The sequence below is a fragment of the Vigna unguiculata genome, chromosome 7 (genome assembly GCF_037176805.1).
Source record: "Vigna unguiculata cultivar grain cowpea cultivar isolate G323 ecotype 2 chromosome 7, ASM3717680v1, whole genome shotgun sequence".
In the NCBI taxonomy this organism is placed as follows: domain Eukaryota; kingdom Viridiplantae; phylum Streptophyta; class Magnoliopsida; order Fabales; family Fabaceae; genus Vigna; species Vigna unguiculata.
The window spans coordinates 43,049,713-43,060,712 of record NC_140798.1 but is presented as its reverse complement, the minus strand read 5'-3'; the positions used below and the strand labels follow the sequence as shown (position 1 = coordinate 43,060,712).

The 11,000-nt window shown below is 33.6% G+C and overlaps 1 protein-coding gene across 1 annotated transcript; it reads right to left on the bottom strand.

Annotated features, from left to right (window-relative positions):
- Nucleotides 1-256: 256 nt before the first annotated feature.
- On the bottom strand, nt 257-8,401 carry LOC114192083 (protein argonaute 10-like). Its single transcript, XM_028081662.2, has 22 exons — nt 8,207-8,401; nt 6,678-7,242; nt 6,158-6,366; nt 5,837-5,986; nt 5,606-5,739; nt 5,249-5,358; nt 5,052-5,158; nt 4,819-4,957; nt 4,623-4,739; nt 4,136-4,243; nt 3,962-4,033; nt 3,641-3,763; nt 3,393-3,552; nt 3,131-3,252; nt 2,679-2,816; nt 2,458-2,600; nt 2,206-2,268; nt 1,562-1,625; nt 1,340-1,475; nt 1,178-1,251; nt 825-951; nt 257-713 (listed from the first exon to the last, which is right to left on the bottom strand). The coding sequence occupies exons 2-22, from the start codon at nt 7,110-7,112 to the stop codon at nt 520-522; spliced, it is 2,925 nt and encodes a 974-aa protein (XP_027937463.1). The 5' UTR covers nt 7,113-7,242; nt 8,207-8,401; the 3' UTR covers nt 257-519.
- Between the last annotated feature and the right edge of the window lie 2,599 nt (nt 8,402-11,000).

The window sequence follows — 11,000 nt, the reverse complement described above, 5'->3', positions numbered from 1 at the left end:
TATTGTAAATTAGAGATTGTGTTTATAGAGTGGTTCTGCAATGTCATCAACAAAATATATGCTTAAATAACTCTTCTGTAAATACTTTCAAATTTGGTTTTAATCTCTAAAATTGTTTGTTAGGTTTACATCATTATTATTTTAAAAGTGATTTTTTTTGTTGATGTTCTTAAGTGACTTTTCTAAAATGAAAGGTAACAGTAATAGCCCAATGTGCACGCAGAGATAAAGTAGGAAATTCCTGCTCTTGAAGATCTATGTAAAAGGCCTTATGGCAAAATTTTCTTCAAAGATTGACAGAATTTTTTTACAATGGCAAATTTGACACCTATAAAACCTAAAAATACTTGTAGGAATTCATTCTAAACTAATCCTCAAGAACTGTAATCATGGATCTATCGATGGAAACCTACACGACTAATGTACAAAGTAGTAATTTCTTTCCATGAATTTTTTTCAGTCACCTACCATGTTGATGCCTCCCTATACCCTTCTACCAAGGCCAAGCCACTAAACACTCTAACAGTAAAACATCACTCTCTTCACATTTTCTTTCAGATCTGGCAATGGCTTCACACTATAATCTCCAGCAGCTCGTGTTCCTTTGGAAGCATGACCATTACCCTCACCTGTAGAACCATTCTCTTGCATATCTGGTTCCATGTAGAAACGGGCTCGAAAGGCTGCTAAATGCGCATAATATGCTGGGGGAACTGCACAACGACGATTCCACCCAATTCAGTTCTAATCTATTCATGTCTTAAGGCTAGTAACTGGACAAAAAAAAAGTGAAAAATTTCATAGTAATTGAAATATGGACTTACCAACAGATACTGAGCGTGTACACCTTGCATATGTATAACAAAGATTGTTTGTCAAAGACTGAATTCCATCTGCTGTGAAGTTGTTTTCATCCCACAGAACATGATAATGAGCTGGCCGACTAGTACCCTGAATGTGTTATAGCACAAACACAAGCTTAGATTTTTCCAAGATTTAGCAAAGAATGTCATGAGATTCATTCTGGGTTAATCTGTTGTCCTCCTGTGTTAAAACTTGTTAATCTTAAGTTGGTTAAATTCTGAATGTTAAAACTTGTTATTGAACTTTATTCTCCCTCTAATTTTGACATTTGTAATCATAAACACTGGAAAAGAAGGTAAAAACCATCTTCTACCTGGATGCCAGCATGACTACAGAGATAAAAATCAAATTCTGTTGGATGGCAGATTTTGGAATCAACAACAGTCCCTGAAAGGCAATTTAAAACAAGAAAATGAGAGGAATGATTCAGAAATGGCATCTCTGTGCAGAAGAGTTTAAGGAATGTGCAATATACCAGGCAATATATTCCCACTCCTGTCAGTGCTGCTTCTGTCCCTGTGGTTGTTTGCGAATAGCCGAGTATGATGTCTTTTTTGCACGACTATGAAAGTTACTGGAGGCTGATAATTTGGTTCTAAGGAAGCACATGCCTACACAGAATCGCTTCTCAGAACTCATTTTTTTTTGTTATAAAAAGAGCATAAGTGCTTGATGATAGAAAGCATGTGATACTGACCTTCCGAATCGCATCCAACTCATAAAGCAAGACTTGGTAAAATTGCCCTTCACTGACACCGTCCCTGTTCAAATGTCAATGTTAATATCCTGGTAACACTTCCATCAAACTTTAATGCTGGTACAAAATTTATGGACTTTTAAAATCTGGACATGCTCAAAAATTGAAAGTCGTGAGCAGAGGGTCTACTTGTACATGTTATTCTACGAGATTAGAACTAAATTTTACTGGAGTGCCCCTGAAATATTGTATAAAAGGTAGACCATTTGGGATGTTTTATGCACTTGATTTGGAAATACCAGAGTTTATGTGGACAGGTGAGGAAAAATTGGCCGTGAGTTCAGAAAACATCTGAAGTCCGTTGAGATAAAATCAGTGTAAAAGTGAAAACAATGAAGCTGGAGAGTGAAAATTACATGTATAAAGGAAAAAACAGGGGGTGGAAGCTTAAAAATATAGGAAACTTACTAACAAATTCTACACATTTCATTGGAACTAAGTTTGTAATGTTCAACGTACCAACTAAATGTCCATCTCACAGAAACTCAATGTTCAATGTAATTCTAATAAAATCAGTGGCAAGTACCAACTAAATGTTTATAACATGCATTATAGATCTTTCGTCATAAATTAAACATAATGACCTGTAAAATATAATTCGTAGCGGCTTTTGTCCTGTTGCCTTTCTAAAGGAAACCAGTAAATCTCTGCACAAAAAAAGGACACGTTAAAATAATAAACTTAGTAATTGCGAATGAGTATGAGAAATTACTCGTGCATAGAGTCTTTCAATAAAAAAAAAGTGATAAACTAAGATTTAACATAATCAAAAACCCATCACACAACAGTCTAGAATGATGTTCAGAATTAAAATATAAAATTAATATTATTAGTACCGGATCATGCCTCCACTGACTGTGCCACGAACAGGGTCGTGCCAAGTTTTGTACAAGTCTTGTATAAGTTCCTGCCGATGAGCTTGAGCGCACACTAAACCAGCGTATTTTGTTACTTCAGGCCAGTCCTGAGATGCTACTACCTACAGCATGAGCAATCATTATCAGTGACTATTGCATTACAATAAAACAAATAAAGATAAAGAGATTAAGATTAGTACAGCTGCAATTGAGGGGCTTGAGTCTTCGCCGTTTTCAGGGTGGGTTACATCTGCTCCGAAAATTATGGTTGGTATGTCACTGACCAATGGTATTCTGCAGCTCACAGCATCAAGAAGTACAGTATTTCTACCGCCCATCTGCACCGGGAGGAGGGTAAGTGGCCACTATTTATTTTTTGAATGCATTGATGAGAAGTAACAGCAACGTTAACATGAATACCCAAAAAATAAGGATCATAATTTCTGCAACATAACCAAGCCTAGAATTTGGCTAACAATTTCTAACTAGTGTCTATTTTATTTATTAAAAAGCATGAGGTTATCAAAGCAATTTTGAAGGAAAAACCAGATGGGAAATTGCCTAATAATTAATAGAAAATTGAAGGAGACTTTAAAGTTGAAACAATGGCTTAGTCAGGACAGGTAGTTTTGTGATTAAGAAGTAAACAAACCTTCACATTGATCTTCAGAGACACATTAGCTAAGTACTGTTTAGTGATTTTGAAGACATGCTTTGTCAGACAGCATTGTGAAATTAGCCCAAGGTCAGTTTCACAAATTCGCTTTAGATCACCTGAAAACAAAAAACATTTGAATGAATACTCTGCATTATCACTTGGAACATCTTGTGTATTATGCCAACTCAAGCAAGTAGCACTCTGTGATTGATACCATACAACAATCATAGAGGTATCATCAATTTGAATGGCTTACCGTAAAGCGACCCATTATTGTCTGGCAATATTGCTAACAATAGCTCCAATTCCTTTCCTTTAGTTTTGCTCGCAGAAACATGGTAGACATGTTTCAAAGCTTTCTCTACCTGTTCAGGCTTGGCATTGTATATGGGGATAACAGGCTCTGGATTAAATTCCTAAAAGAAAAAGATATGTTACAGAATATCAGTATATTTCTTCCTATCAAACATAGACAAAATGATAATAAAATAGATTGAGGATTACCATGCCAGATACTTGACACATTTGAGCAAGCTCATTACAAAAAGTGCGAGCAACACTATCTTGCACACTCCGTGAAAAATTTATGCATGCCCACCGGCTAACAGTCATTCCATTAATCATTTTCTGTCAATTCAAGATTTAAGAGACACATATCAATACTCTGAGCTATCACAAGTTGTTGGCCTAAACAAGAATACCAGATATGTTGGAATACATGAAATAAACCAAAGCTATATCAACATAAAATTAAACCAGAGAATTGGTCAAAAACAGCTATAAAACAGCTGAGGAACAGAGGAACGTAATGCCAATATACATTACCTTGTTCATCATATTCCATTGACCAACTTGGGGTAAACAGTTCTTTTCTTTCCCACTTTCGTGATATTTAAGCTGAAATCAAAAGTACTTTAAATCAATGAATAGTAGGGAAAAGGTCAATTAAATTTTCAGAAAATCTGATAAACCAGATCTATAGAAGGGAAAGTACATTACCCAAGGGGCTGGAAGAATTCTTGCTTCAACAGAAGCCAGCTTTTCACTGATTTTAATTCCAAATTCTTTTGCATACGGATCTTGATCATAAGCATTATGTTGAATGGTCTGCTTGTATGCCCCCCACATAAAAATAAAATACACAAATCGTTACTATTTATGAAGGTCCAACATTATCATGTACTTAAGAGAAAAATACATGTGTGTGTGTAAAAAACTAGTTAAATGTATTTATCCTTCATATAATCTAAGGTTTCATTCGTCACATCACATACAAACACAAATTACAAAATTGTCATAAAAACCATGAAGAATAGAAATTTGCTGAGTACTTTTAGAACTAATAATGAAGACATGTTTAAATGATTGTTTTGCAATTAAATAGACTAATTTTTAAAAATAGGCATGGGTGGGAAGTGGCTTTTTTGTGAAAGTTAACATTAAATGAAAGGTTGGATTGTTGTAGTGAAGCTTCCAAATTAAATACCCGTAAAATGTCATTTTCACGATCACGAGGCCTCTGGCAAGTAACTTTCAATAGAGCAGTAATTTGCTTCTCGTTCAATCTTTTTGTATAGCGTTGCCCCTCAACAATTTTGCAAGCCTAGGGAAGCAGAAGCATATAACATTAAACATTGTGAGCATGTTGAGTGAATAATTCAATTACCAGGAACTTTTCCTACCTCCATAGGCAAATAGTTGGCCTTCTTCTGGTTTCCCACTTGGAGGCATGGAAGGTGAGTATATTGAATAGTGAAGCCATACATCTCTTGGAAGTATTCAACTACTGATTTCATAGTTGAGTTCTCATCAACAGGAAACCTAAAAAATACATCATTATTTAGTGAACTAACGGAAAATCACTACAACTTCTACGAATGCTAATAGAAAGAGACCGGGAAGAAAAAAAACTTACACAAGTTCTCTTGTTGGTTGAGAAGTCAACCCTGAAACACGATATTTTCTTCTCACACTCCCTCTATGTGTTACTTCAACTTTTACTCCTCTAAGGGCTTTCTTAATCTGTTAGACGTTAAAAAGAAGCTCCTTAAATTGATCAATAATGACTGAATAACATATGAACTTAGCATCCTCTGTCACAGTATTAATTACCTTAATGCGATCAGCATCTGACAATGGCCTTGACATCACATCTTTCCCTAATAGCTGCCCAACAAATTCCACTACTGGAAGTGGCTCAATAAATGCAGCAGATGCCATATCTACGAAATGCAGGAACACAATTAAGAGAAAAATTAAATTTATCAACTTATTTTATTTGAGCAAACGTTTTTTATTTTCATTTTAAGTTTGTACCTCAAAGTACAAAAATTACACTTTATTTTTATTTTATTTTCTGTTTTCAAAGACGTGTACGAAAGAGAAAACAATTTTTCAAGCAAACAAGCCCTAAATTTTACTGTGATTAGTACTTGTATAATTAATATTTAATCAATATAAGCAATGTACCAATATTGAGGGAGAGTCCCATCTGAGTAGGCCTTATGCTCTGGTAAAATCCACACCATGACTCTAATCCCTCTCCAAGCCGTTGCGGTGTTCTAATATCAGGTGAAAAGAAGGACCTTCCAATTGGGCAATACCTTCAGAAAATGCAGTCATGGTAAGATAAACATGATTTAAGCTTCACTTACTCATTAAGTATATAATTTCTTGAATTTTTAAAGTTTATTATAGTACCTCTTAGTTGCCAGCTCTCTTAGTACAATGTCTAGGATTTGAAGTGCCTCTTGGGGTGCATCAGCACGCTTACCAGCTAGGAACTGGCCCAAGTGATGCAAGTTTGCCCGAGCAACAAATTTGATCACCACCCTGTACTCTCTTTCCCTTCTGAAAAATGGCCAAGGTGTCAGTTGAAATTGAACCTACCCAAACACAAACACTTTTCGGTTTTTTCTGGTTACAGTACAAAAGGGGTGGTTGTGTTTGTTTGTGTGAGTTGATAAGGGAGAGAGAAGAAAAGAAAAATATTGAAAGTGATTATGAGCAATAAATCCTTACTTGGGGCCATTGACTCCTTCTTCTTCATCTACAAGCTTAATCTTAAACTCTCTCCAAGCAAAGGGAAGCTGCCCTGCAGTGTACAGACTTTTTCTGCCATCATATGCTGGAAGTCTCATCCCCAAGTCAGACTCTTTATAGAGCCTCACTAGTTCTGCTATGATAGACCTGTTTACTGTTTTAGAAGACACTTCTGGGGTAATAGCAACCTTCAAAATAAAGGCAAACATAATGACATTAAATTAAAGCAAAAAAGTATAATAATAATAATAATAATAATAATAATAATAATAATAATAATAATAATAATAGGGAACAAAAGCCTCAAAGGAAAATTTAAAGTCTCATTAATAACACTACAAGAAAAGGACTGCAAAAGCAGAACCCCTATAAGAGGAAAATCACAGGATGAACTTAAATGCATGCTGCCATAGAGGGCCCAATAGTTGTGCACTCAGAACATCCAATTTAATTGCCATATCAGTATAGTGATACATGTATACCAAGGAAAGGATCTTACATCATATTGGTTCAAGTCCTTGTCTGGTAACTCTGCAAAGAAGTGGTTAGCCTTCACAATGCATTTTGTCCCAACTTGTCCATATCCAGGCCTACGAGCAAAGCTCAAAGACTTGCTTGAAGTGGGAAAACCCATATCAGAGATGAAATCATTTTCAACATTCCCATTTGCACTACTTGTAAGTGTTGCAGTGCATGGTCTGCATCTAGGCCTCATCATAACATCTCCTTGATCGGGTTTTCTGCCACCTCTCCCCCTTCTTCTTCCCTTGTTCTTTGAATGAGGCAAAGCTTGGCCATCGATTTCAAGTGGCGGTGGACCTTTGCCATTTTGAGCAGCTTTGGTTGTCTTCTTGGCTGGATTCATAGGATTCTGCAAATGGGGTTTGATCACAAGGTGTTGCTCCGAGCTTTCTTTCATCTGCCTCACTGGCATGTTGGCCTGGTTGATGGGTACTTACTCTCACCAGAATATGTACAAACAACAATAGTACAACAAACTTGTCGAAGGTGACAAGCTTCACAGTAAACCAATTTCACACTCTTTTAGCTTTTGCTTGTCATGTCTGCCAAACAGTACCAATTGCTTCAGATAAGAATGCATATACAAAGATGGAAAATGTAATTATTACGTTGGTATAATCAGCAGTAATTACTGTGCATTACCGAGAATGGCTTGATTTGATGTATATAATCAGAGGAAGAAAATTAGTAAGGGTGAAACTGAAAACTGGCATTGTATTGTGTCATTGTATAGCAATACAAGCATTACCATTCTTTTGCAAAACTGAAAATTGATTTTTTCACCCTTACTTCCCAAGCAAATCCAAAAGTGGTCATGGTAGTAGAAACATACAACTATACAGGGCCACATAGCAAAATAAGGCAAAGAAAAGTAAATTTGGACAGCAACATCTTCTCGCCTTTGCTTAAAGTTGAAAAGGCCAGAAGACAAGGAAATCTCAGTGCTAATTAGTAGCATAGAACACGAAATATCACAAAGAGCAAAAGACAAAAGAAAAATAAGCACGATCGTTCAGTAAGTAGAGCCAATGACAACTATCTATGAGCAAGGAATAGAAGAGTCAATAATAAAATGTGATTAGACATGTGAGAAACTCGGAAAATGGAAATAACCAGAAGACAAAACCAGTTCTTACAGACTTGTCCCCTGCCGAAAACTGAAAATTACCAAGACGACGCACATGTGCAGACACGCAACCATACTTTCTTAAAAAAAGACAACATTACAATGCATGGATTGTGAAGACAAAGCTGAAACCTTCACTACACAGGACTACCATGAAATTGAGAAAAAGGAACAGAAACCACCGGCACAAAAACAAAATCACTGTCAAATATTTTCACCAAGAAAATAGATAGAGAGAATGCTGGTAGGGCTTGCTTTAGAGCAAAATGTTTTTCCATTAAAAGGCTTGAAGTTAAACAAACTCAAAAGAAAACTGAAACCCACCAAGCAGAAGTGACAATGAGCATGAAAATGAATAAAAGGACGAAACTTGAACTCACCCTGGTTCAGCAGAAGGGGTTGTGAAACATGGGTGGTAAGGTATGCGTGAAGGGAAGGAAGGAAGGGTAGAAACAGTAGAAGGGTGTGTTGGTAGAAGAAGCAGGAGATTCAGAACTTTGAAAGAGAAGAAAAAGGAAAGGGAAGGTGGGTAAGAAGTAGCGTTGATGATGATTATGATGATCTTATACACGCATGCAAAGCGCTTTTTGTTCTTTCTTTATCACGTGTAAAAGGCTTTCCCTGCCTCTTTGCTTTTAATTCTCTCTCTCCTATCAGTTTCCGCAGCCTCGGGTGGCACCATGCTCATACTCTATCATATCAGTATTTTTTCAATAAATAATTAATTACGTCTGTTAATTAATTTTGAAATTCATAATTATGAAAGAGTTGTCTTTGCAGTTTCAAATTTATTTATTTTTCACATATTAATAACAATAATAAATATGTCATTTATTAAAATGACTTTATTGAAATAATTCATTATCTTAATAAATACTCCATAGGTTTTTTCTTAATTATAGGTTTTTAATTCAAATTTTAATTTTCATTTTATTTATTATTTTTTACCAACTATGAATTCAGATTTTCAACTTATGTATTTGATGTCGTTGTTATGTGTCTTCAAGATATACCACTTCTCTGATATATGGATGATATTTTTAATATATTTTAAAATATTGAAAATTTGAACACAGTAGAACAATAACAAAATTTAAAAAGAAATATAAATTGAGTAATTATATCTTCATTCTTTAAAAATCAAAGAAAAATAATAAAATACTCTTTATATGACAAAGTTATTTTTGTAGAGAAATATTTTAGTCATTATATTTATTTGAATAGAAAAAAATATTATAAATATAGAAGATAAGTTATTTTTATGGAAAGAATGACATTTTATTATAAAAAGAAAAAATATACTATTTTGAATGATTTAAAAAATAAAAAGATCGACAAAATACTTTTACTGGATTGTATATTCAACGACGCTCACTGGAAACTAAAATAAGTTTTTTTTTTTATTTGTTAAAAATATAAACATATATCCTTAGTAAATATAAATATTTGGTATAATTTATTTGAAAGGAATTATAACTAAATATTATTTTTATTAAAAATTATTAAAGTTGGTCGAGTTAAGAAAAAAAAAAGTAACATTTTTATATCAGTCGAGTTGAAAAATATTGTTTAAGTGATAAAATCTGAAGTAAGTTGTATTTTAAAATTTCACATTTTTACCAAACTAAAAATTAATTTATATTTTACACTTGAAAACCAAACGCACTTTTAGTTTATTTGTATAAAAGAAATGACAAAAGAATTGATAAACGTAAAACAAAAGAATAAAAAAGAAAAATATATATATATAAGTAGAGGGGTGGGGTCCATAAGAGTAAGCGAGGATTATAGAAGCGAAGAAGAAGAAGAAGAAGGAGAATTTGAAGTTGCAGTGGTGTTTCTTTCTTTGTTTATTTTTATTTTGGGTTCTCAAAATTATGGTTGTGAAGGTTTTCTCTACTTCCAATGTGGTTGTTTGTGACAAACCAAAACTCATTTTCAGTTTGCTTGGCTTTGTAACGGTCCATTCAATGGTTTGGGTGAATGGGACCCACATTGTGTTGGGTGCTGTTGTGGGGCTGGTCTGATTCAGTACTTGAGGGTCTACCACATTTGCTTGTTGACTAGGGAGGGGCCCAAGAGATCTACATTGATCATGACCTTGCCTTCAGATCATGTCATGATTATCATAGTTGGGGTGCCCACAGCGTACGTGGCATCGCCTAGAGCTAATCATTGAAGTGCATGTGTGATGTGTGAAGATGAGACCATGTTTCTCTCATCTTCACCAAAACATGAGAAAACAAGTACCGTTCTCTCATCAACAACCCACTTTCATTACAATTTAGGATGTGTTTATTTTTCTCATTTTCATAAAATTAGTTTCTACTATCACGATTTTCTCTATTTATATCACGGATTCTTAATAATTTGATATTGAGTTTAAAGTAGTTTTTTAATTACTTTATTATAATATTAAGATAATAAATTTAAATCTAACTAATTCCTGCCAAATGAAATAAAGATAATTTCCACTTAATCTTACATTTATTAGATATGAGAACTTCAAAAAATTTTATTTATCATTTATCTTTTGACTCTTATACCCCATCGTTATATGTGATGATTTGAGAAATATTCTATATACACCATATTATTAGTAGTAGGTGGGTGTGTTAAGGATGAAACTTTGCATTCAATCCACTGAGTTGTTGAGATAAAAAAAAAGGTTAATATATTTTATCTAGATGATAAAATAAATTAATATATTTAAAAATTATTATTTTTTATTATGGTGGAAAGAATTATTTTATCTATTATTAAAATTTTATTAAAACAATAAGTGAAATATACATTCAAAAGTTACGAGGACAAAAGAGGTTGAGAATACATGCGTGAGAAGTGATAAAGTGCAAATTTTATCCTCGATATATACATACACAAAGAAATATGTTTATAAATAAAATAATTTCAACTAAAAACAAAGATTTATTGATGTTTTAATGTCATCTCTTGTTTTGTAAGTAAAAATAAATTTTAATTGGATAAAGAACAAAAACAAACTTAAAAATACGCTACAAACATTTATTTCTTTCATTTATTAGAGATTTTATCTGTAAACAATTTTTCTATCTTTAAAATTTCCATGAGATTATGAAATATTTTGAATGTAATTATGATGTCATAAGTAAACACTTAATAATTTGAATAATATAATCATCTTTCGAAATTCAA